The 27,555-nt window shown below is 44.5% G+C and overlaps 1 protein-coding gene and 1 long non-coding RNA gene across 8 annotated transcripts in view; one reads left to right on the top strand and one right to left on the bottom strand.

The window, feature by feature from the left end:
- CDS2 (CDP-diacylglycerol synthase 2) overlaps nt 1-27,555 on the bottom strand; it is a 56,917-nt gene that overhangs the window by 12,180 nt on the left and 17,182 nt on the right. The window contains 4 exon segments of the mRNA NM_001078046.1: nt 139-278; nt 2,292-2,389; nt 3,145-3,241; nt 4,519-4,655. Of these exon segments, the coding sequence (NP_001071514.1) occupies nt 139-278; nt 2,292-2,389; nt 3,145-3,241; nt 4,519-4,655 (472 nt within the window).
- On the top strand, nt 277-25,845 carry LOC112449306 (uncharacterized). Of its 7 annotated transcripts, none has more exons than XR_009496916.1 (6): nt 277-1,436; nt 6,689-6,838; nt 7,127-11,981; nt 12,436-12,563; nt 13,861-13,998; nt 16,020-25,845. It is a non-coding gene; the product is annotated as an uncharacterized lncRNA (long non-coding RNA). The 7 variants fall into 7 exon arrangements; XR_009496919.1 differs by having other exon boundaries at nt 6,689-7,321; nt 8,474-11,981; XR_009496920.1 differs by having other exon boundaries at nt 6,689-9,865; nt 11,017-11,981.

The following is a 27,555-nucleotide window of genomic DNA, read 5'->3' as shown; positions in this document are numbered from 1 at the left end:
ATCCTTAGTTCTGCTTCCTTGTGTGGTCAGAGTTAAGTCATCAAAACTTTACAGGAACCAAGAAATGCCCCAACTCCAACTCAGCAGATATACAAAAACAAGACATACGCAACAACTGGCAAGCTGCTTAACACATACCTGTTAAATAGAGAGTAAAGGAAATGAATCGGTGGTATTTACTGAGAATCCGCAGAGGCTCCTCTCTCTGGACCAGAGTGAAGAAGTAATCCGTCACTGTTTCGCCATAGAAGAAATAATTTACACATAGCAGAAAGTACCTGTTAAAGAAGACAGATCACTGCCAAAGGGAGCACATGCGGCCCCTCCCTTATAGCAAGGCTGTTAGGACCAGAGCAGCAGTCCACCCAACCCCTAAGAACCCCCAGGCAGCTCACAGCAGGACAAGCAGACCACAGATCCCTGTCCTCTGGTGACCCTGTAGGTGAGATATTTATCTAGAAATTTGTGGCTTTCATTCACTCTCCATTTGTCACAAACTTGGGACCCAGTTTCTGCCCCTTCTATAGCATTGCCAGGTCTAACAACACTCAATCTGTAAGACAATCCCCAGAAAGGTACCTCATCCTGCCTCCTTGGCCTTAATTCCACTCTTCCTGATAGGAACTCTGCATGCCTATCGAAACGAAATTTCTGGCTTTCTGTCTGTCTGCTTGGTTCCTTTCTTCTCCCTGCCTGGAACATCCTCTTCACTTACCCACTTTATCATTCATTGCTCAAATACCACTGTCTTCATAAAACCCTGCATGATCGAATGTGGTATCTGCTTCCCCTGCCTTTATTTCTATAGTGCAAAATATTTGCTCTTTTCACTAAGCAATTAATTATGCTTCATCTCAGACTGTCTTCCTCTCTGATGCCCAGGCTCTGACATACAAATCTTTCACCAGCATTAAGTCTTCACTTGTTTATAACCTCTCTCCTCAACTAGAGGGAGCTCCAAAGAGGGAGAAGCCATGGTCCACATACATGTGCGGCTCCACTAGTGTTTCTGAATATGAGAATGAGCAACCCAACTCTAAACACTCAATAACAGACATCAAAGAAAGGGGAGAGCTTATCTTATCTCTTCCATTTTTTTTTTTAAATTGCGGAAGTTCAAGAACTCCCAAACAAGCTTTGTTTTCTGTTACATGAAAAACACTTCCTTTGAACAGTGACCACAGTCAGGGGTCAAACATCCTGAATATGTTAATAAAATTCATAACATTGCTTTCCAGCTATAGGAGACCCACAAGAGAAACCTACATCTTAACCCAGGGGGAAGGCCCTGGCCCTGTGGCGACTGCAAGGCAGCTTATGCTGCTGGGTGACAAGGAAGCATCTCTGAGAAGGATGTGTCCAGCCCAAATATGAACATGTCAGCTCCCTTGGCCATAACCAAGTTGCTGGGGCCCAAAACACTACTCTCTGGCCTGGTAAGTTATGAAATCAATGCCCAAGACCCAGCACAGCAGAGTGAGAGAAATCTATATCTGCCCTAACTCTTCTCAGGACTACACAATGCTCTGTTCACATGTCACCACCTCAGAAGAGTGTGGTCAATACAGCAAAGGGCTTCAGATCAGGAAGGTGTCTTGGACATCATCTGCACTACAGGTTTTGCTCTGGCTTCAAGGCTTGTCTTTGGCAGTCCAATGGTTAGGACTTGCTCTCACTGGCCAGGCCCAGGTTCAATCCCTAGGCAGGGAACTAAGATCCTACATGCCACATAACACAGCCCCAAAAAAAAAAAAAAAACAACTAAGGACATCCAAGCCCGTTCTCAGGAGGAGAAAGCAGAGCTCCTCTGAGGAGCCCAGACCCCCTGCATTCAGTCTCACTCCTGTCCACTGGCACCCAAGGAACCTCCAAGGAACTAGGACTCCAAAACCACAGGTTGAAAAGCACTGACTAGGTCTCTACTATCTATTTTAAGGATGAGGAAGCCAAGTTCCAGAAACAGCAACACCAGTGTTGACAACTCCCAGATGACTGTTGTTGGATGCTGGGATACCAGAGCACGAAAAATGTACTGATCTAGAAAACGGGGGCCATTGTGCAGTCTAAGGAATCCAAATATTGATGCAAATATGGTCACAGATGCAGCTGGTCTGGATTCTTCTAAGGATTCTTCCAAGCCAGCCATTCAGTCTGGCCTAGGCAATACTTTGGTCTCAAAGGTGCTGTGAAGGTCCATGGCCATCAACCCCTCCCTCCAACCACGACCGTAACTATACCACAAAACGTTTGTCCAAACCTGTTAAAGGTCTCTGTGGGGCTAGAGAGCTTACCAACTGAGGGTTCTGAACCAGGGCAGGTCATAGGAGTGGTACACATTGTAGCCAATAGTGATAATCTCATGGAAACACTTAATCTGAACACACATCACCTGCAGGACACAAAAGAATTAAAACACTTGCTAGCTCCTCAGTTCTTGTAATCTGTGGAAACAGAAACCAACAGGTCATAGGCCTTCAAGAAAAACCACTGTATTTAAGAACAATGTCAGTCCTCCAGTGATTCTGCTCCCCTCCTTTCTCTCACATCACTCAACAGGGTTGGGAGGCCCTTTATGTCCCACAGAGCAGATCTAATTTCTCAGAATAAATATATGCTTCTGAAACTTTGATTAACTTTTTATTGTAGCCTCCCCCAGGACTCAATCTCTTCCACTTTTGACTCTGAATAAAAATACATACTTGAAAAGTCCCAAACTGCTCCGCTCAGTCGTCAGTTGTATAGTCATTTGATGCTGCCTATGACAATGGGAAGACTCAGAGCAAAGTACTGTGGACTGGAATTTTATATTAGAAGTCCTAAGCTTATGAGGGAGGCCCCAGGAAAACAAGAAACAAAATCAAGAGTCACACAGAATCATAGCCAGGTCCCCAGTTTGACCAAAGAGCTGAAGTACTAAAATCAAATTTTAAAGTGATCTTTAATCACCTACAACTGGCCCATGCCAATAGCCCTCCAGGTGGCTGGTGGAGGGTGAGAAATCATAGTTATTCTAAGGCGGATGTGGTCTGAGCAGCCAGGACCTCAAGTGATTCCCAGAACCAACCCAACACCTGGCACTTAAAATGACTAGACATGCAGGGAAAACTGAAGGTAAAACTAAAACAGCAAGTAAATGGCACTTACAATCATCATTAAAACCATTGGTCCCAAGTAAATGATAATGAAGAAAAATGCAATCATCGCCAAAGTCAGGATGCCTCTCACCCACCAGTTCTTCCATCTAAGACAGAGAGGAAGGGAAGGAGAAAACATGTTAGGAGCCCAAAGGAACTGAAGCACAAACTCAGGGGGGATGGTTCTTTTGGGATAAGAGGGCTCTGAGGTTAGTGCTTTCCAGAAGTATGTCTTTCACCTTGACAGAGGCAGTAGCTGTATGCCGGAAGAAGCAGGTCACCTCACCCATCAGAGCCATCACCTCATCTACACTAAACTCAGCAAGTGCTCAAGGCTTGCATAAAAATACACTCAACTTGTTTTTTAATGAAGCAATCAGGCAAAACTCCCAAGGGAAATGTAATGTCTGCCCACCTCCCTTACGTATGTATTTAGATGGCTTCTATGGGTGCCTCTGAGAAAAAACTATTAACATTTTTCCTGCAGCAGAATCCTACATTTCTCTGCTCCTGCATCACTATGGTAATAACAATATCAGACACAGTGGTAGTAACAGCTATCACACCTGGCACATATGCACCTGGCACTTCTACAAGGACTTTCACGTGTATTAACTGATTCAACCCTCAACACTACTAGCTTTTACAGATGAGGAAGTGGATGTACACATGATATCCTGTGAAGTGCTTAAGCTGGGAACTGAATTCTGGGAGCCAAAGTGGCTCCAGAACCCATGATCTTAATCACTGCACAATACAGCCTTTCAAAAGGACAAATGTGTGGGAGGCATGCCCAGGCACACTTTTATATAATGTTTTGGAATCTTATAGTTTGCCCACACAGCTGGTATCAGAAGGACCAGAATCTCAAGGGACCAAAATTTTAACCCTGAATTCACCAAAGTTGAGATGTTTCTTAATTCCTACAGGAGAATTTAAGGACTGTCCAAAACAGATGTGTGGGGGAGAAGGAAAACTGAACTCTGAACTAGAAACTTAGGCTCCTCAGTGGAAAGCAGCCTGCCCATTAGTCACAAACCCCAAGGACCATTTATCTTCATGTGCTCTATCAGCGACTACTCCTATGTCCATGTATTCCTGCTCTTTGGATCATACCTCCCAATCAGCCAAGGGTACCCTTCAAGGGCCAGATCCACTCAGGTTGTGCTTGTAGTCACTGGTAAGTACCTGATGACACTCAATAGAGCCTTAAGCAGAGGCAGGGTAGACTATAACCAATGAAAGTGGGCAGGTCTGGGCCTCACACTTTAACAGATGTGGGCTCCTGCTATAAGACAGTGGGCTCTCTAAGGGCTTCAGGTATTCCATGACACTTGCAGACCCAGAGCCCTCAGCAAGCACTTGCATGATTAAGCCGAGCTACCTTGAAGACAAGTTGGAAAGGGCCCTGTTGAGAACCTCTGGCGTATCATCTGCAGAGGGTGGTTGGGTGACAGCTTCCACTCTGCTTTCACTGTCCGATGCAGTCTCTCCATCTGCCTTTGCTTCTGACTCTGACTCCTGCACAGCAGAAAAACAGAAGAGGGAAAGATCAAAAGCGCTGAGTAGGATACTGGGTGTAGACATCCAAAAGGACCCATCTACCTTTGAAAAGGCCTCTCCACCAACACCTAAGTCACACAGGGAGGAGCCCCTGCTCTGCCACAATACCACAGAAAGCTGTGTACTCTTGGAGCCATGGGACAACTAGTGGCTCTGGACAGGCTCTCTCGGGGGAAGCTGAGTGTGCAGGCTACTGCCCCCTGCAACAGAGCTCCTGAAAACCCATGGTGTTTCTTCCAGGCTTCCCAAGACCACCACGTGAGGAGGCCAGCCCCAGTCAGGTGCGGAAGCCCTATGGGACCACTAACTCTAGTCAACACTTCACCAGGACTGGTGTGCGCCACTGCCCTCTCCCTGCCACCAGGCCTGGGTGTCGGCAAACACTTTGATGTCACTCACTGAGTTGCCACCAGGTCACAGTCACGTAAGGAAATGCCTGGAGGAACTCACCCTGCTCCCCAGCCTGCATGAAGGGACCAGAGCATGCCAGCAAAAGGTCCTCCGTCTAAAGTACCGAGCTTTTATTTCTTAGGGGAATTTAGAATAGATGCTGTGAGAAGAGGTGCAGGAGAAATCAAATCACTTGGAATCAAAGTCATGATACTACACTGTATTTGAGTAGCCCTTCAGAATTCTGAGAGTATTTCCCGTACCTGTGAACATTTGAGCAGTTATGGAAGGAAGGAAAGGCAGACAGAAAGATCACTATTTATAAATGAAGAAACAGGGGCTCTGAGAAATTCAATAGTTGGCCCCAAATCTCCTATAACAGGTCTCTGACTTCAATGTGTTCATTCCACTACATTTCCTTTTATCGAAGCATCTCAGAATCCATTTAATTCTTCAGTTAAGTGATTCAGAACAAAACTGGTAATGGCAATAGGATGTTTCACCAAATCATCAAAGATTTCATTATATACACGAACAGACAAAAAGCTGTATCTTTTTTTCAAACTGAACAATTTCCTTAGCAACTTAGCAGCAGCAGCAGTGACTAATAAATATATGAAATTGAGCACCATTTCACACATCTCTTGGCCATTCTGATGTCTTCTTTTGTGAAGCGCTTGTCAAGTCATTGGTCAGTTTTCTACTGGGTTTCCTTGTTTTTTTTATGTGTAGTTGTTTTTTAATATGTTCCAAATTTAAGTACTTTGTATCACTAACATGTTCCCCCAGTCTCCTCTAAACCCTAACAACCCACCTGAGTCCTTCTCTCACCTACAATCAGACCTTTTCCCTCTCACTCAGCACTGGCCACAATGGGGAGTTGGTGGGAGATTTTGTAATTGTCTGCTGCCCCAGCTGACCTTAAGGCCCCTAAAGACAAGATATTCTCATGCCTGGCACACAGATGCTTACAAATACATGGAAGATGGTGGAGAAAGAGGAATTCTTTCCAGCTATGGTAAAGCAGCCCCGCTCTCATAGAGACAGCTGTTTCTACATTAACTTACAACTGAGATAACACCACAAAACAGAAGACTTAACTACTACAGGATTGCTGATACAGAAACAGGGGGCTTTGGTAAAGAACTTAGGGAGTCACTCTGCTGTACAGCAGAAATTAACATAACACTGTAAATCAACTATACTTCAATTTACAAAAACAAAACAAAAAAAACCTCATGGAGGTGTCATCAGTAGCACCTGAGGGAAAGAGCCACAGCTGCTGCTGATGAGGTCAATGCTCCTTCCTCCACCAGGCTGAGCCAGTGGACAAGTCACCCAAGTGCTGTACCCCACTTCCTTACCTAATAAAAGGGCACGAGAAAGGACCCTTCTCATCTGTGTAAGGGTTCTCCAGAAAGATATAACCAGACACACACCCAGAGCTGTGTCCTATTCCACTGCCCCACAAGGTTCTGAAATGTAGCAATGCCCCTAAGTGTAACTGGGATTCTCTCTCTCCAGTCACATTTAGTGAAGACGGAGGCATTCAGAACAGATTTCCATGCTCTAGGCTAACATTATCATCCTTTTCCCATCAGTGACCATCAGGGATATGAGGTATCGATGCTGTGGGATTATCTAGATCTGACCTCGAAGGAACTGCAAAATCCAAGTACCAGGGCCCCACAGATGTTCTCCAGGAGTATGCAGAAGCCACAGGGACTGAGATGACAACAGCCGGCGAGAGGGTATGTATGCAGGCGCATATGCTTGCGAGCGCATGCCCAGGCGTGTGTGCAACACACACACAGAAGCTCTAGCACCAGCTATTTTTAACTCATCCATCTTGTTGTCAAGGAAACTCACAAAGGCTGCTCGTTCCCCAAGCTAGGAAGGGCAGGAAGAAACCCGGGCAGAGCCCCTGCAGGGGAGGGGCAGGGAGCTCTGGCTTGGTACTAAGTCTCTGGACCTTGCAGACCCTTTTACAAACGTCAGCCCAAATAACGCCGTATCTGACTCCTCTCCTTCCTTACTAGGAAGAGTGACAGTGAAGAGAGGTATCCTGAAGCAGAAAGCAGTAAAAGGACACAGAGAAGTGTCACAAAGACACAGTGACTGTTGTTATGGTCAAGACACCAGGAGGCCTGGGATGAACAACTAAGACATGAAGTAAACTAAAGAAATGAGCCTGAAGGAGATTAACTTTCCAGTTGTCACCTGCCTTTAAGCAAGTAAGGGCTTCCCTGGTGGCTCAGATGGTAAAGCATCTGTCTGCAATGTGGGAGACCCAGGTTCGATCCCTGAATTGGGAAGATCCCCTAAAGAAGGAAATGGCAACCCACTCCAGTACCCTTGCCTGGAAAATCCCATGGACAGAGGAGCCTGGTAGGCTACAGTCCATGGGGTCGCAAAGGGTCGGAGACGACAGCGACTTCACTTTTAAAAGTGAGTAAGTAACACCAAGGTCCTGGGCCTCAGCCCAGGCCACTGAATAAGCATCCTCAGAGCCCTTAACTGGAGGTCTCCTTGGAGAAGGAGACAAACACCTACACAGATAACCTCTCTCCCATAAGCTGAAACAGTCGAAAAAGGCAGAAGGGCAAATCCCAGTGCAGGAGGAAAGGGCACAACCTGGGAAGGCATGGATCGGATGAGGGAAGTCAGCCAACTCTCGGGGCTCCAGGTGCGGCCGCCAGGAGAGCAGACGAAGGAACAGGAACCTCGGAGAACCTGGAAACCCTGTGCTGTTCTGGCTACTCCCTGTGTGGGGCAGGGCCTTCCACTTGGGCCGCTTAGGCCTCAGTGAGGAGGAGAATGCTGGCAGCAGCTTCTCTCATGGACCCGGGAGGAGTCAAAAACCTGGAGCCCAACCTTTTGCCCAGGAGAAAGTGGCACATGTGAGGACCAAGAATCAGAGATGTCAAGCGTTTCACTGGTTTGCTCCTCCAGGGGATGGAAAGACGTTCTGCAGGAGGCAGAGGCAGCCAGTCAATTCCCAGCTCTGGTGTTCATTACACTCAACACAGGCCTCCCGTCCCTGGTCTTCCCCCTGGGGAAAGCGCCCCGTACATCACATGGTTGCTAGAATGATCAAATGCAACACCAGTGAAAGTCTATTAAAACTATAAAGGGACTGAAGAGCAACAGGGACCTGCTGAATTCCATCCTACCCCCACTCTCCAGTAGACTGACCATGGCACACAGGACAGGAGCCCAAGAACCTTAAACACTCATCCCAGGCAACCTGGGCACCCTTCCCAAGGAGGGTGGAGTGGAGAAAGAACAGTGCTTATCAGGTCTTGCTGGGGCCTGTGTGCTAATCAATTCTGTGAACTCAGCATCTGCCTGCCTTGCTTCCTCTTTCCTGTCTTCCATTCCAACAGGTGGCCCCAACTCAAAAATGATCCACCTCTCAAAGCTGCCATAAAGATGGAAGTCTGAAACACAGGCAGCAGTACCTACCAACACTTCCTGACATGGGATGTGTACAGCACAATTCACTGAGGCATGGAAGGAAACATCAGAACTTACTTCTATTTACCTCGTTCATCTTTTCTTTCCTGTGCCTGCTTTATGATGAACCTATCAAAACATGTATATAACTGAGGCTGTGCCAGCTGGGGAACATGGTAAAAACATCACATACACATCAGACACAGTGGTGGGTCAGTGACCCTGGGATTCTTGATTCCCACCACACTGAGCAGTGCCTGGAACACAATATGAACTCAAAGATTTATTGGACTAATAAGCTAATTAATTCTTCTTAACCTACCATGGACCACGGTGTCTGGACTGCATTCAGCATATGACAAAATCAGCTCAGATTTCCAGCTCATGTGCCAGGTCTGACAGGCCCCTGCCTCGGCACCAACCCTTGTAACAAAGCCAGACTAATGCCCACTCTCATCCCCTCTCTGTGCTAGCTGAGGGTCTAAGGATCCAGCTCAGGAGCTCTGGGACCAGCACATGGTAGCAGGGAAAGGCTGCCTTGCTGCTTCAAGCTCACCTCAGCTCCCAGGCATCCCCTCCCCCTCCCTTTCTTTTCAACCAAGGACCCAGATCAGAGGTTGAACAGAGCAGACCCTGTCTCTCAGATTCTATCTCAATCACCGCCCATCCTCCCACAGTCCTGCAGCCATTTCCCAAGTGGGCTGCAGCGCTGGTGTAAACAGGAAACAAGAGCATTGCTTTAAAAGGAGAAGAAAAAATAGTTACCTCTGAGGCCTCCTTCCTTCTGGTTCACTTAGATTCTAAGGTAGAAACACTTTGTGATATGATAGACACATGGAGAGCCTTGGGTACCAAGGGTTCAGATAAGACCTGTCAACATTTTTAGGGGAACTCATGCATAAAAAGCTTCCCCTACCAGCCTTCCAGGTCCCCTCTACCTCCCACAACTGCCCAGACACCAGCGAACCAGGGCTCAGAACAGAAGTCTTTCTTCAAAAGAAGCAAGAGATGGCAGTAAGGGAGGGCCAGGGAGCAGTAATAAGGGGAGGAGGGAGGTCCCTGTGCCCAAGGTCAGGCTTCCTGGCCTGAGAAGGGACCTGGCTTGGCCCAGTATAGCAACTGTATGACTCATTTTCACTGCTATAATCTAGGTAGGAAACCCAGGAGAGAACCCTAGCAGTTTAGAGCATACTAAGTTCTTGCCTGGAGAATCCCTTGGACAGAGGAGCCTGGTGGGCTGCTGTCTATGGAGTTGCACAGAGTTGGACACGACTGAAGCGACTTAGCAGCAGTAGCAGCAGCAGCAAGCTGCATTAAAATTGGTAAGTTTCATTCACTGAGTGTCTTCACACCTTACATAAACTATTTTTCCCACTGCTTTAGAAGGAAATTATAAATCTTGTGCTGGAGGAAAATCATCAGGCTGAGCCTAATCTTTCTATTAAGTATCATGCCAGCCATCTTTTTTGTTTTTGGATGTGCTGGGTGTCCACTGTAGGGCACAGGGGCTTCTCTGGTTGCAGCACGCCGGCTTAGTTGCTCCACAGCATGTGGGATCTCAGTTCCCCAACCAGCGGTTGAACCTGCGTCCCTTGCACCGGAAGGCAGATTCTTAACTACTGGACCACCAGGGAAATCCCACCTGCCATCTTCTTAACCAAGCCGTGTGGCCAGATACCAGGGCAATCAACTCCCCCACGTACACACACACCTCCAGGAAAGAAATTACCAGAGACAGGTTTATCCCTAATGAGTGTAGGAGACCTCTGTGTCCCTGTCACTGAAAAAAGCCAAGTAAGCTTTCATCTGAGTTCCTACTGCAGGAAAAAAGTGCATGTGTGTGTGTATGGTGTTTGGAACAGCAAAGAAAATATTTCTAGCTTTTTCTAATGCTCACCTCATCTGACAAATTCAGTGGTCTGAACAAAGGATCAAGGGGGAGGAGCCTGGCTCTGAAAGTTTAGAATCATCCCCAAAATGTCCACACTCTGCCTTCAAAAGCCTCATATCAATAATGTGATCCACAGAAAATGCATTCAGTTACTCCAGATGGACTGCTTCCTTAAAGTACCTCCATGGGTAACTGCTATCCACAGCAAAGAGCTCCAGAGACATGACACGGAAAGATGCACGTGCAGAAAGTTCGGCTTTTAAAACCTAACTCTGCCTCTGAACCATTTTACCTCCGGACAATACTATTTCCAAGGAGCCACAGGGCTCCTTTGCAGAGAACCTACCACTGCCAGTCTTGGGCGCAGAGAGGGTTCCTGTGGGAAGACAACTGTTCCCAGGAGAGCCACACTGGGAGCAGCCCACATGCTGCCATCCCCATCCTGCCCCCTCCTCAGCACCTTGCTCCATTGATCTCCCCTCCCTCCCCTCTGTCCTCCAGCCTTCCCCTCACCCCAGGTCCTCATATTATACCACTTAAGCAGGCTCATCCAAAGAAAGCACTTTTTTCTCCACTTCACAGGTGAACCTTTGGGAAGAGTTTTGAACACTCCATCCCTTTCCCTTGACTGACCTTCATTCCTCAAGCCACACCAAGCCACCTTCATCCCTGGGCATTCCCAGTCCTCTGCTGCCAGCACAGCCTTGCAGCAACTTTTGATGTTATTATTGAGAAATATTCTTCCCTTGGCTTCCAAGCAGCACATCCTCCTGGTTTCCCACCTGCCTATCTAGCCAGGCCTTCTTTAGCCAGTTTCTCCTTGGCAGCTTCCTCTTCTGCAGCTTACCCTTTAATTGAGGGGCTCTGAGAGGTTCCGTGCTGGGTGCTCCTCCTGTTCTACTACACACTCTCCCTGAGTAATCTCGTTCACTCTGATGCCTCCAACAGCTTCTTCTTGAGCTTCAGACCCACATATCCGATCATACTTGATGTCCCCCCTTGGATGTCCCACAGATACCTAAAATCCTCTAGGTGCTCAAAACCAAATTCATTCCGTTTCCCCTGAATACTCAAGTGAAAAGGTGGCCAATCACCCTTCGTGCTTCCTCCCTCGGCTCCTATCACCTAGTCTGTGATCACTGCCTCTGAAACAGACTCTTAAGAGTCCCTTGCACTGCAAGGAGATACAACCAGTCCATCCTAAAGGAAATCAGTCCTGAATATTCACTGGAAGGACTGACACTGAAGCTGAAACTCCAATACTCTGGCCACTTGATGCAAAGAACTGATTCACTTGAAAAGACCGTGATGCTGGGAAAGATTGAAGGCAGGAGAAGAAGGGGACGACAGAGGATGAGATGGATGGATAGCATCACCGACTCAATGGACATGATTTGAGTAAGCTCCGGGAGTTGATGATGGACAGGGAGGCCTGGTGTGCTGCAGTCCATGGGGTTGCAAAGAGTCGGACACGACTGAGCAACTGAACTGAATTGAACCCGTTCCCACTGCCTCTGGACCTCCTAAGCCAACACTGTCCCCTCCAGGTAACTGCAACAGCCCAACTGGCCACCTTATCTCCAGCCCTGAGTCTATTCCTACCTCCACTCTATACTTCACATTGCACCAGGACGGTCTTTCTGGAAAGAAAACCTGACTGCATCACTCCTTGTCCAGTACTCCTCCTGGAGCTCCCTAGGCTACACAGAGGTGATTCTTCCTCCTCTTGCCATCTAAAGGCTAGATCTCAACTTTTTAAATGGTCTACAAGCCCCTTTGGGATCAGAGTCTTGTCTACCCTTCCAGCCTACTGTCTCTCAGCCTTTCTGACCTACAGTCAGTTCCTAGAACAGGCTGTACTTTCTTACCTTAGGCTTTTTGCTCCTTCTGTTCCTTCCTACAACAGTCTATGCGGATTGCCCTCTTTAGAAACTCATCTCTCCTCTGGCCAATTATAATTTACTGCAGATCTTAGCTAACAAATCTCCAAACCTTTCCCAGCTGCCCTGTGTCCCAGTGGCCCCTGTCGTCCCTCAAGAATGCACTCCACACTGTACGGTCTCGTCCTGCAGACACAGTCTCGGTGGGGAAAAGGAGGATATGCTGACTTCCTTCCAACATCTGGCATGGTGCGTACAGAGAAGACACTAAGTCTCATCACATGTGCCTAAGTAGCCCCAGTCAATCATTCAGAGAGGATCCTGGGTTTACTAGATTTGCAGAGCTGGGCAACATGTAGCAATTCAACATCTTCCACACTCTTAAAAGCACCGTATGAGGCATTATAGGGTTACAGTCCATTGTCCCACTGTTGAGCTCCTCTTCTTTCTTAGAACAGAAGCCTTGATTTTTAGCTGGGCTTAGAACCAAGAGTACATTTTCCAATTCTGGTCAATTAGATATTAGCAGAAGTGTTATGAGCAATTATACCTTTTTTCCTCCGTGCCGATTGAATTGTGGAAAGGCTAGTTGGAGCTCCAGCAACCATCTTGGCCTATGAGGTGAAAACCATCTATTACCAATGTCTAAGCAACAAGATAAAAGGAGGAGAACATCAGGAAAAACTACCTACAGAGGACAACTATGTAGCAAGAACAAAGTTGTACGGATTCTGGACTGCTTATCACATGAGAAATAAGGGCAATTCTATCTTGCTAAACTACTGTTATTCTGGGTTTTCTGTCATTTGTGGCCAAATAAATAAGTGATACAAGGGATTCAAAAAAAAACACAAAGGTTTGTCTGAGAAAAAGGTCAGAAAAGAAAGAAGCAGCCTTCCTGAATACAAGGCTTTCTAATCCAGACAGACACTGTTGGTTTAGGTCCCAACCTCCTCAAAACTGCTACTCCCATACATTAAACCAAGAGTTTGGATGACACAAACAGGTATTATCCTTTCTTCACCTTCCCCACTAAAGCCTCCCTCTGGAGTAAACACTTCTGTCTACTGAAAGAACAAGCATACAGCTCTAATCCAGTACCAGTCATCGTCAGAAGACATTGTTTAATTCAGGACAGAGACTCCCAGAGCTCCAAAAATCACCTGTTTCTTGGGAGGCTCTGCCCACAGGTCTGTTCTAATGATACCACTTGTTTTCCCCTGTCCTCCAGAGTCAGACACCAAAAATCAGAAGCCCTGCTGGAATCCAATAGGTCCTCTTATCATCAGTTACCTAGTCAGGCATCTCTATTAGTATTTAAGGGAAAAATGAGTCCATCCTTACTGAGGGAGAAAGTAATTTTAAGCTTCTTCATTATTATAACAAGGCTCATGCAAAGAAGAAAGTTTATCAAATATTACCAAGAGTTAATAAGATGGGAAATAGGTTAATAAAAAATAATAAGAGTTAAGTAACAAACAAAAAGAGTTAATAAGATGAGAAATATATTTGCAATCTTAAAACTGAGCTCAAATGTACTCCCTAGACCTTAGGAAGAAAATGGAACCAGGACGAGCTACTGGATTCCTCATCTGATGAACCCCTAAATCATAAATCAATATCCAGGACTTGCCTCAGTGTCACACATCTCCAACAGTTCCTACTACAAAGATTACTAGACAAAGTAAGTGGTTAAGAATCTGCTTTTGCAATGGAGGGATCACAGATTCCATCCCTGGTCAGGGAACTAAGTTCCCACGTGTCTTGGGGCAACTAAGCCCGTGTGCCACAACTAGGGAGTCTGTGCACCACAATGAAAGATCCTACGTGACACAATTAAGACCCAACAGACAAATAAATATTTTTTTTAAAAAAGGAAAAGTGTGTTTTTCACACCCCTTGTGGGCTCAGCTGGTAGAGAATGTGCCTATAATGTGGGAGACCTGGGTTCAATCCCTGGGTTGGGACGATCCCCTGGAGAAGGGAAAGGCTACCCACTGCAGTATTCTGGCCTGGAGAATTCCATGGACTCTATAGTCCCTGGGGTCGCAAAGAGTCGGACACAACTGAGCGACTTTCACTTTCACTTTCTGTACAATGGGTACAAAGAAACTGACTATTCTTTTTTGTGTTTGAAAAGTTCCTTTAATACAAAGCTTTAAAAAAAAAAAAAAAGAGTGCCCGAGTCAGCTGAACTGCAAGTGACTTTCAGATACCCCGAACCTCAGCAGAGAAAAACCACTGTGGCCTCAGGGTGATGTCCCAGGCTCTGAGCACAAAAATGAATTTAAAATTTCTGAACATGAAGTAAACAAAACAGCCTCGAAGACACAAAACCAAATGAACGTTCCAGTCTTCATCTTGTGGTACCTCTTGGCAATATTAGATCTAGTTGAACACGTCTTTCCTGAAACACTGTTCTCTTGGCTTGCATAATATACACTTTCCAGGTTCTCATTCTACCTGACTGACTGCTCTTAGTTCCTGTGTTATCTTCCCTCTACCTGTCCTCTAAATGTTGGATTGGCTTTAGGCTCAATTCTGGGCCCACGACACTCACTCCCTTAAGTATCACCATCCAGCACCTTGGCTTTAATTACCAATTCCATGGCAATGACTCTGATGATTATATCACCAACCCCAACCTCTCCTCCAGCTCCAGACCCAACTGCTATACTTCCAACTACTTACTGACACCTCCACCAGAAAGTTCTTGCAGACATCTCAAACGTATCTAAACAGAACTACTGACATTGCCCACAAAAATCTTAATCCTCAAGTGCCTAGCTAGCCAGTTGATGGCACCACAATCTATATCCAGCATAAGCCAGAAACCTGGGTGCTTTGTGTGCTCAGTCGCTTCAGTTGTGTCCAACTCTTTGCAACCCTGTGGACCACAGCCCACCAGGCTCCTCTGCCCATGAGATTCTCCAGGCAAGAATACTGGAGTGGGTTGTCATCCCTCCTCCAGGGGATCTTCCTGACCCAGGGATCGAACTTGCATCTCTTACGTCTCCTGCATTGGCAGGCAGGTTCTTTACCACTAGCACCACCCAGGAAACCCAGGAGTCACGCTTAATTTGCTTAATTCCTCTCTCATCTTTCCCCAGTTACTGGACATGCAGCTGACTCCCTTCTAAAATCCACTCCCTTCCCCTTGCATGTTGTGTAGTAACCTGTGCAAAATAATTATTTTAATCCCATACCCTTTGCCACAATAACAACTTCATGAACAGGCATTTTAACCCCAGTATAACTCAATGTGAGTGTGGGGAGGCAGGGGCGGTGCATAACTGTTCTGGAGTAAGCACTTGGCCTAAGATGGTACAATCAAATTAGAAATTCTAGAATCCAATTATATGACTGTGGGACAAGACACTTGAGCTCTCTTTCCCCCACAAGCCTGAGGAAAAAGGGAACAGGTGGAGAGGCAGAGCCCCAGATGCTAAGGCACTGGCCTGCATCTTCATGGGAAGTCTTCGGATGATGCCAACACCTGAAAGGCACAGCAGCGTGAGGATAGAGGATGGTTTCAGAGCCAATGAATTGCATGAATTCATTCATTCATACAAAATGAATCTGCAGTACATTTACTTTGATTTGCAGTAAGTCAAACTGCAAATGATTCATAGTCAAAAAACAATTCAGGTTTTGTCGGTTCTATGCCCAAAAATATATCTCAAATCTATCCTTTTATCTTCACAGTCTCTAGGCTCACACCAGGCTTCCCAGGTGGCAGAGTGGTAAAGAAGGTGCCTGCCAAAGCAGGAGACGTGGGTTCGATTCCTGGCTTGGGAAGATCCCCTGGAGGATGAAATGGTAACCAACTCCAATACTCTTGCCTGGGAAATCCCACGGACAGAGGAGCCTGGCGAGCTACAGTCCATAGGGTCGCAAAGAGCTGGACACAACTGAGCAACACGCGTGTACGCAGGCAGGCTCATCCCAGCCCCCATCATCTCTCACCTGCAATGGTCTCCTAATTGCTCCTTTCACCATCCATTCTTCTCACAAATAACCAATGGTATTCCTAAAATATATACCAGTGCATTCAACTTCCCCATTAAAACCTTTAATGACCTCTCACTACCTTAGCTTAACTTCCCAGCCTACCTCTCATATCTCTTTCCTATACCAGTGATTTCCAGGGAGGACAAACTCACAGCCTTTCTGCATCCCTCTATACACTGAACTAATTCCTGACTCAGAGGCGTCACATTAACTCTGGAATGTTCTCATTGCTCAATCAGCCCACCCTACTCAATCTTCATTTAATCTCCCCAAAGAGGGCTTCCCTGACCACCCTACTTAAAAAATGGCCCACCTCCATCTCCATCATTCTCTATCTCCTTAGAATGCTTTCTTTTAAAAAAAAAATTTATTTTTATTTTGGTCACATGGCATGCAGGATCCTAGCTTCTGGACCAGGGATCAAACCTGTACCCCCTGCAGTGGAAGCACAGAGTTTTAACCACTGGACCGCCAAGAAGACCCAGAATGCTTTCTTTTCTTTATAACACTTACTAATGCCTGAAATTTATTACCAATATCAACTTTGCAGGCACTAGGGATATGTACCACTTCAACCCTTAATAAAACATTTTTCCTGAAGTAATATATATTCCTTAAAGATAACTGGAATACACACCTTTAGAATGCCCAAATTATCAAAATGCTGTGATATATTTCACACTAGTCTTCTTCTATAAATACATGTATTGTGGGGGGATAATAGCTGTAATCACACTGAAGACCCAAATTCTGTTTTGCTTCCTAGTCACCTCTGTCATTAATGACTTAAATAAAACCACTGATGGTAGACTGATAAAACATGCAAGTGACACAAAGCTCAGAAAGACAGATAAACACTTAAAAATATCAATGTGGGACTTCCCTGGTAGCCCAGTGGTTAAGAATCCACTTGCCAATGCAGGGGACACAAGTATCAACTGATCCCTGGTCCGGAAAGATCCCACGTGCCATGGGGCAACTAAAGCCCATGCACCACAACTACTGAGCCCGAGTGCTCTAGAGCCTATGCTTCGCGACCAGAGACACCACTGCAACGAGAAGCCCACACACCACACCTAGAGAGTAGCTCCTGCTTGCCACAACTACAAAAAAACTGCGTGTAGCACCCAAGTGCCCACGAACTGCAATGAAGACTCACTGCAAACAAAAATAAATTAAAATAACTATTAAAAATTAAGAAATCAATGTGCTAGAAAGATGAGCAAAGTATACAAACATAAAATTAGCAGTTAACCCAAGAGTTTAACCACTAGTCTCTCTTCTGTGGACCTACCTTTCATAACACTAGTTATACCCTCTCCCCCTAGCTACAGCTCTGCATTTCAACCTGCCAACAAGATACCTCCATGTCCAACCAGCATTTCAAAACTCAGTATGTCCAAAATGAATCAACTCCTTTACCACCCACACTAGCTCTTCTGTTTTCCAACAAGAACCTAATCTACCTGAGATGTGCTCCATAGGGAACACTGACCTCATTACCATCTCCAAATCCCCCTCATCAGTACTCAAACTGTATGATACTAACATTCGAGGGTCTCTCCTTATTCATTCCATTCTTACCCCTGGTATACTTGCTAATGTCTGCATGTCAACACTTCTCTACTACACTGGCCTCCCGATTGATTTCTCCCTTTTCAAACATTTTCCCCAGATTAATCTTCTCTTCATAAAGCACTCCCAGATTAATCTTCAAAAGCACAGCTCTGATTACACCCCTCTTGCACTCATTTTCACCGTCTATTAATGACAAATAGCCTCCCACTTCACGTCCTCCAATATTTGTCCTCTACACCCTGCACAAACCTCATGCTCCAACCAAGCATAGCTACTCAATGACCCTGATGACCTCCCACCTTGCTCTCTTCTCCCACTTTGCTCCCAGCCATTTTTCCTTCCTGCTCATTCATCAAGTCCCATCTCAGGAGCACTAAGACTCCTTAAGGAATGTCATCTTTGATTTCCATCTACAGTAAACAGGAAAAAAAAAAAAAAAACACGCCTCCTCAAAATAAATTGACTTCCTAGAAATCTGTGAATATTACATGGCAAAAGAGTAAATATTACCTTATATGGCAAAAGATGTATTAAGGATCTTGAAAGGAGGTGTTTATCCTGATTATCCAGTTAGGCCCTACGTGGAATCACACGTACCTATAAGAGAGAGGCAGGGACTTGCCTGGTGGTCCAGTGGCTAAGACTCAAGTTCCCAATTCAGGGGGCCTGGGTTCAGCTCCTTAGATCCCATATGCCGTGAATAAGACCCAGCACAGCCAAATAAATAAAATAAATATTAAAAAAAAAAAATAAGAGAGAAACAGAGGGAGATATGATGCAGAAACAAAAGAGAAGACAACGTGAAGACAGGCTAGAGAGAGAAATGTGGCCACAAGCCAAGAGATGCCAAGAGTCACCCAGAAGCTGGAAAGGGGCCTAGAATGGATTCTCCCCTAGAGCCTCTGAAAGGAATGGTCCTCTGAATGGTATGGTCCTGCCAATTCCTTGATTTCAGCCTTCCAGTCTCCAAAAACTGTGAGAGAATAATTTCCTATTGTTTTAAGCCTCTGGGTTTATGGCAATTTGTTAGAAGAGTTCCAGGAAACTAACACCCCACGCTTCTCCCCAGTTTTCTCTTCCAATAAAGTTCCCACAGCACATTACGCAACCCTCCTCCTACTCTTCACTGCACTTTGTAGTTATGTTAAGAGGCGCTTTCCATAATCTAATTTAGATTTCAAGCTCATCTAAGGACTGCCCTATTCATCTTTCTTTACCTTGAGTGCTCCTTGCCTAGAATCTGGTAAAAGCTCAATGAGTGTTTTTAAAATCACTAAATTTTAATCAAATTCATAAACCCTTATGTACAAAACCGAGAATAATGGCTACCACCATTGGGGTAGGAAAGATAACTCTAGAACTATAGTTACACAGTTGTAACTAATGACAAAAAAGGACTACATTTTCAGCCCTTCCCAAAGATTAAAATTATTTGGGGAGGGACACCGATAAAACTCAAGTGATAATGAGCTGTATTCTGGACAGCAACGAATGTGTTGCCAAGGAATAAAGAATAAGTTGGCAAAGTGAAACTTTTTAAACTCAAAATGGTTCAATGCTGCCCCAAAGAATGTATAAGTCTGTGTACATGTCCACTCATTTCCCTTGAATAACAGGAAATATTCCAGGCAGAATCAGAACACATCTATCCTTTAAGCCAACTAAACTGCATACTGGAAGGTCCCTTCGAATGCTCAAACTCTGAAATGCTACTTCATATTAAGAAACACCTGCTTTATTCTTCTTTGTAAAATCATTACCACCTGAAATTATTACACATTTGTCTGTCTCCTCCACTAAAACATGAACTCCATGTGGAAGGGACTTTGTTTATTTACTAATACATCCCCTTGGTCTACAATACTGCCTGGTAGAAGGTCCTCTATAAATGTCTCTGTACAAAGGGAGGAAGGGAGGAAAGAAGACAGTTTAAGGAATAACTAAGAAATTATCCACTTCTACAGGTTAAAATGGCAGGCATAAATATCACACTGCAATAGCCAACCACTTTGCACAAAATATCCCCATCTCATCGTATTTACATAGATCTACAGATTCTATGTGGAAGGAATGTGAAATTCTTGAGAATGACATAAGGATGAGCTATCAAACAACAGAACGGAGGTGTGTAGTAAAACTGAGAAGACAATTTTAAGCAGCTGCTTACTGTTTTCCCCTCCACATATTCTTGCAAAAAGAAAATATCTGCCTCCTGCAGCTTTGGCTTCCAGAAGTTGAACTCTCCAAGCTAGTTTCTGCTCTAAGCACAGACAGACAGGTGCATCAACCAAAAAAGAAATTACTCACCACCTTAACAACATAGGCAATAGTGTTGGCCACTCAATCTTCACACTGAACAGTCTGGCTGTCACCTCTACCCAACTCCATCTCAGCTGAGGATTGAGGTTGATGAACAGAATAAACTAACATTTCTGTTACCTGGTATTAAGGAAAAATCTGCTAGTCCTCAGTGAAATTTCTAGATAACAAAATATACCTGTTTCATCAATTTAAAAAATAGCTTTCTTTTAAAGTCATTTAAAAGCAAATCTACCCCAAAATGATTATGCACCTCACAACACAGATGCTTAACCTGATAATTATTCTACATGTCTCTTATTAAAAAAAAAAAAACTCAACTAAAGTATACTTTAAAGATCTTTTGGGGTTTCAATCATGATCAAGCAACATCTAACCTAGCAGAAAGAAATGAGTTCCCAGGTTCCCAGGAGTTGCACAAAATGAAAGACTTTGATACGCAGAAAGGAGTGGGAACAAGGAAATTATACTAGCAAAAAAGTAGACTGGGAGATTGCCCTGGCGGTCCAGCGGTTAGGACTCTGCACTTCTACCATAGGGGGAACGGGTTCAATCCCTGTTCCAGAACTAAGACCCTGCATGCTACACACGGTACAGCAAAAAAAAAGGTAGATTGGTTATTGAAATCTTTCTTTCCTTCAGGGAATGGCAGGAGTCAATCAGGCAGATTACCCTAAATAGTGCTGATTAGGTAACTCCTGAGTGAGTGCTCTAAGATTCAGTTTCTGGAAGAGTAACTAAGTCTTGGTTTGGTGATGTGGAGCTTAGAATAAATGACTCCATTTGGGATCTGTTGTCTTGTTTTTAATACCTTGAATCTCCACTGCTCTTCCACCTGTGCAGACCTCAGGAGCTAATGAATGAAGAGAGGCTATCTTCCCCAATAATACAGACCCTGTGCTTTTATGCTCAGGTTAATGTGGTCCACTGGAGAAGGGAATGGCAAACCACTTCAGTATTCTTGCCTTGAGAACCCCATGAACAGTATGAAAAGGTAAAAATATAGGACACTGAAAGATGAACTCCCCAGGTCAGTAGATGCCCAATATGCTACTGGAGAACAGTGAAGAAATAACTCCAGATAGAATGAAGAGAGGGAGCCAAAGCAAAAAAAATACCCAGTTGTGGATGTGACTGGTGATAGAAGTAAAGTCCAATGCTATAAAGAACAATATTGCATAGGAACCTGGAATGTTAGGTCCATGAATCAAGGAAAATTGGAAGTGGTCAAACAGGAGATGGCAAGAGTGAATGTCGACATTTTAGGAAACAGCAAACTATAATGGATTGGAATGGGTGAATTTAACTCAGATGACCATCATATCTACTACTGTGGGCAAGAATCCCTTAGAAGAAATGGAGTACCAAAGAGTCTGAAATGCAGTATTTGGATGCAATCTCAAAAATGACAGAATGATCTGTTCATTTCCAAGGCAAACCATTCAATATCACAGTAATCCAAGTCTATGCCCTGATCAGTAACACTGAAGAAGCTGAAAGTGAATGGTTCTATGAAGACCTACAAGACCTTTTAGAACTAACACCCAAAAAAGATGTCCTTTCATTATAGGGGACTGGAATGCAAAAATAGGAAGTTAAGAAACACTTGGAGTAACAGGCAAATTTGGCCTTGGAATACGGAATGAAGCAGGGCAAAGGCTAATAGAGTTTTGCCAAGAGAACGCACTGGTCATAGCAAACACCCTCTTCCAACAACACAAGAGAAGACTCTACACATGGACATCACCAGATGGTCAACACTGAAATGAGATTGACTACATCCTTTGCAACCACAGATGGAGAAGCTCTATACAATCAGCAAAAACAAGACCGGGAGCTGACTGTGGCTCAGATCATGAACTCCTTATTGCCAAATTCAGACTGAAATTGAAGAAAGTGGGGAAAACCCCTAGACCACTCAGATATGACCTAAATCAAATCCCTTACGATTATACAGTGGAAGTAAGAAATAGATTCAAGGGACTAGATCTGATAGACAGACTGCCTGATGAACTATGGACAGAGGTTCATGACACTGTAGAGCAGACAGGGATTAAGACCATCCCCAAGAAAAATGCAAAAAAGCAAAATGGCTGTCTGAGGAGGCCTTACAAATAGCTGAGAAAAGACGAGACATGAAAAGCAAAGGAGAAAAGGAAAGATATACCCATTTGAATGCAGAGTTCCAAAGAATAGCAAGAAGAGTTAAGAAAGCCTTCCTCAGGACTGGAAAAGTCGGTTTTCATTCCAATCCCAAAAGGCAATGCCAAAGAATGCTCAAACTACCACACAATTATACTCATCTCACACACTAGCAAATTAATGCTCAAAATTCTCCAAGCCAGGCTTCAACAGTTCGTGAACCGTGAACTTCCAGATGTTCAAGCTGCTTTTAGAAAAGGCAGAGGAACCAGAGATCAAATTGCCAACATCCGCTGGATCATCGAAAAAGCAAGAGAGTTCCAGAAAAACATCTATTTCTGCTTTATTGACTATGCCAAAGCCTTTGACTGTGTGGATCACCACAAACTGTGGAAAATTCTTAAAGAGATGGGAATACTAGACCACCTGACCTGCCTTTTGAGAAACCTGTATGCAGGTCAGGAAGCAACAGTTAGAACTGGACATGGAACAATAGAGTGGTTTCAAATAGGAAAAGGAGTACGTCAAGGCTGTATATTGTCACCCTGTTTATTTAACTTATACGCAGAGTACACCATGAGAAACGCTAGGCTGTATGAAGCACAAGCCGGAATCAAGATTGTTGGGAGAAATATCGATAACTTCAGATATGCAGATGACACCACCCTTATGGCAGAAAGTGAAGAGGAACTAAAAAGCCTCTTGATGAAAGTGAAAGTGGAGAGTGAAAAAGTTGGCTTAGAGCTCAAGATTCAGAAAACTAAGATCACAGCATCTGGTCCCATCACTTCATGGCAAATAGATGGGGAAACAATGGAAACAGTGTCAGACTATTTTGGGGGGCTCCAAAATCACTGCAGATGGTGACTGAAGCCATGAAATTAAAAGATGCTTACTCCTTGGAAGAAAAGTTATGACCACCCTAGAAATCACATTAAAAAGCAGAGACATTACTTTGCCAACAAAGGTCTATCTAGTCAAGCCTATGATTTTTCCAGTAGTCATGTATGGATGTGAGAGTTGGACTATAAAGAAAGCTGAGCACCGAAGAATCGATGCTTTTGAACTGTGGTGTTGGAGAAGACTCTTGAGAGTCCCTTGGACTGCAAGGAGATCCAACCAGTCCATCCTAATCAGTCCTGAGTATTCACTGGAAGGACTGATGTTGAAGCTGAAACTCTAATACTTTGGCCACCTGATGCAAAGAGCTGACTCATTGGAAAAGACCCTGATGCTGGGAAAGACTGAAGGCTGGAGGAGAAGGGGATGACAGAGGACGAGATGATTGGATGGCATCACCGACTCAATGGACATGAGTTGGAGTAAACTCTGGGAGTTGGTGATGGACAGGGAGGCCTGGCGTGCTGCAGTCCATTGGGTTGCAAAGAGTCGGACACAACTGAGTAACTGAACTGAACTTGAATCCTAGAGCTTATCCTCCCTATCAATCAGTTCTTGCCTTGAGAGCATTTCCAAGCTGTGTCTCTTTCAGAGAACTCAATCATGGGTGGAGCCTCTATCCAAGGCTCTTAGAGCTGGGCCTGAGCTAAGAATGGACAGAGCCAGTAAATTTTCACAGCCTGAGAGATCCCTCAGGCTCAGTGCCCAATCAAGAACTTTTGGGCATAGACTGTGGACATCAGTCCCAGCTAGTCCAGAGCATTTATTCTGAGAGGTCCCTGGGAGCAACAATCTCTTAATCAGAAAGGCTTGGCCAATGACAAGACAGCTCAGTATTCAGGCCTTACAGGTAGGTATTCTGGAGCCTGAGAAAGACACGGGGAAGGGAAGAAATCCATCCACAGGCTTCCTTATGCAGGGAGGAAAATCCAAGTCAGCAAAGTGTTCTGCTGCATAGTGAGAGTGAAGCTGTGTTCAGTCTAAGCCATTTGTCACATCTGCATGCCATTACTGAGACTCAGGCAGGCCACCCTAAAATATGCCACAATGGTATACTAATTATTTTGAAGTAGTTATTTAAGAAACGGCCAATGCAAAAGGGACACTTCAACCCTTTTTTCTGTCTCCCTGAAAGCAAGAAATAAATCTCTCATGTGAAAGGTGTACTCCCTGAATCTGGAGCCTTAAGAGAACACCCTTATATCCAAGAGACAGGGAACTAACCTTGTCACTAATTTACTATGCCAAGGCCAAGCTCCGTTTAGATTCTTCACTAATTGGGCATCTAAAACCTAAGTTTCTTCATCCTGTCAATTCTTCACAAATAGTCTGAAAAGCATAAAGCTACCTGCTGTGGCCACTTTTTAGGTTCCATTCCTATGGGGGCTCCATGTGCTTGAGTTAAAATGCTTCTTTTTCTCCTGTTAATCTGTCCTCCATCAATTTTATTATTAGTGCAGCCATCAGAATTTAAGAGGGGTAGAGGGGCAAATTTCCTCCTTCCCAACAATAATTTTTAGTTTAGCCTTTTTATGCATTTAAACTGTACTTTATCTTCTGTGGCAAGTCCAAATTTTGTGCATCCGAACCACTCAGTTTTACCATTTCTTAACTTTAAAAATTTCAAACACTTTTCAACAAACATTGGGATTGATACTAAGCATATCGTATGTTAATGCAGCATGGTACTTCAATACTAAAAATAAACACTCATCTGCCAATGTTTTCTTTTTGTTCCACAACCCTAATCACCAAGCTCAACAAATTCCTCCTGAAACCAGAGGCCTGGTTCAGACTGACCAGCCAGTTGCTAAATTTCACAGCTGACTCAGCACCACTCAACCTGCCAATCACTTTAGGTCTACGAACAGCCACGTCCAACAGCAACTAGGAGTTACGACCAAGACATAAAGGAAAGCTGTGCTTTCAGGCTCACCCCAAACACCCATGATGGATCAACCTGCCTTGACTGAGCTCATAAGAACTGCAGAAATCCAAGACAAGGAGCCCAACACCAAAGATTTCATCTGCTGAGGAGATACCACCTAACCAGGATTTGGACAATTTCCACAGAAGACTGGAGAAGGGAGGAGAATGAAGAAATAGGATGTAGTAGTCAAGAGGGTTCCACAGAGGAGACTGGGGCAGGGCTGGCCTCAGGGTACAAGGGCTCCATGCCTCATAGAGGCTACACCATGGAAGAAAAATGACTGGGGAAACCAAGAGGCTCAGGGGACAGAAGGCTAAGGCAAAGAGAAAGAAACTAACATTTAGCCCTGAACGGTTCAGGCTATAACTTGAATTTTAGGCCTGTTTGCTCATCCCTATAAAATAGGAGCCAAAGCTTCTGATAATCCAGTAAGCACACCTCTAAAAATGTATACAAGTCACCAGCTGGTCACGGCATGACAGGCTGTGTAATAATATCACAGCCCTACTGAGCACCCCACTGCCCCAAATCTGTGGACTATCCTAGTGGCATGTCTGTGAAAAATGGATAATCATTTCCAAAAATCCTTTAAGAACAATTCCACAGTTTAGATCTTTCAACTTCATTACTTAAAAAAAAAAAAAAAAACAACTTTATATCAATAAGAAAAATGTGAATATACCAATAGAAAAATCAGCAAAAGAGAAAGACAATTTGCTAAATACAAATAACCTGTATTTGTAAATGACATAAATAAAATGGCCACAAAAAGATATTTTTCTCACATCAGACTGAATGAATAGATAAAAAGAATATTCACTATAGACCAAGGTTGGCAAAAAACAGTATACTCATTCAGTACTCCTGGAAATGTATACCAGTTCCACCTTTCTGAAAGGCAATTTGGAAATATGTACAAGCAGCCTTTAAATGGTTCACATCTCTGATCTAGTCATTCCATATTAAGACACTATCCTAAGTGAATATCCAGAGAGACCCAATTTATGAGGATTTTCATCATAGCATTATTTATAGAAAAAAATAAGCTATATGTCCAACAATAGACGATTCTGCCATTATCTGTTTAACAAAGATAGGAAAGAATGCCAAACAGCCATTTTAAAACCATAGGAAAAAGATTAACAGGACATGATGAAAATGTTAACAACAGTTATATTCTGGGTAGTTTACACAGTTATAGTTTCCTGTCACCTCCACATTTTCCACAAGTATTGCTTCCATAATTTAAAAATTATAGGGCTTCCCTAGTGGGCCACTGGTTAAAAATCTGCCTTGCAGTGCAAGAGACACTGGCTCAATCCCTGGTCCGTGAAGATCCCACGTGCTGCGGAGCAACTAAGCCTGTGCACCGCCACTACTGAAGCCAACGTGCCTTAGAGCCTGAGCTCTGCAACAAGAGAAGCCACCGCAAAGAGAAGCCCACACACATCGCAACAAAGAGTAGCCCCTGTTTACAACTAGAGAAAAGCCCATGTACAGCAACAAAGAAACAAAAAACAAAATAACTAAATAAAAACTAAAAGTACAAAATGAATATATCTAAGCCTCTCACTCCTCTGTGCTGACACCTTTACTGCCTTTTCCTAAGCTCTATGGAGGGCACTCAAGGCCTCCCCATTGTACTTGGGACCCCTGACTCATTCCTGTTCCTGCAGCTCAAATGTACCCCTGTACCAAGGTCCTTCCTCTGCCCCTGACCAGACAGTGCTAAACACCTCAGAATGATGAATGGTCCCTGGGATCACACACAGATGAACACACAAGGCAATAAGAGAATCTCTGAAGCAATCAGAAGAATCAGTCCTAAGATCAGCTTCCACAACCACATTACCTGCGCTGAACATGTCAAAGTCAAGAGATATTAGTGGACAACAAACGCTGGAAATGCTAGGCCAATTTCCCTGAAAAGGAAGGACCCTGAAAAATCTCAAACCATCCTGGCTTTCTATCCCGTTTGATTGCTGGGACACTAAAAATCTGTTTTTTCAATTTCAAGTGGTGGTTCATTCTAGTGTTTTGGATATCATAAGACCAATGAGAAATGTAATGCTGTTGCTGCTGCTAAGTCATTTCAGTCGTGTCAGACTCTGTGCGACCCCGTAGACGGCAGCCCACCAGGCTCCCCCGTCCCTGGGATTCTCCAGGCAAGAACATTGGAGTGGGTTGCCATTTCCTTCTCCAATGCATGAAGTGAAAAGTGAAAGTGAAGTCTCTCAGGCGTGTCCGACTCTTAGCGATCCCATGGACTGCAGCCTACCAGGCTCCTCTGCCCATGGGATTTTCCAGGCAAGAGTACTGGAGTGGGTTGCCATTGCATCTTCTCTCAATGAAAAATGTAAT

Source organism: Bos taurus, chromosome 13, assembly GCF_002263795.3.
Source record: "Bos taurus isolate L1 Dominette 01449 registration number 42190680 breed Hereford chromosome 13, ARS-UCD2.0, whole genome shotgun sequence".
NCBI lineage: Eukaryota > Metazoa > Chordata > Mammalia > Artiodactyla > Bovidae > Bos > Bos taurus.
The sequence above is the reverse complement of the archived record's forward strand: the minus strand, read 5'-3'. Positions and strand labels throughout refer to the sequence as shown.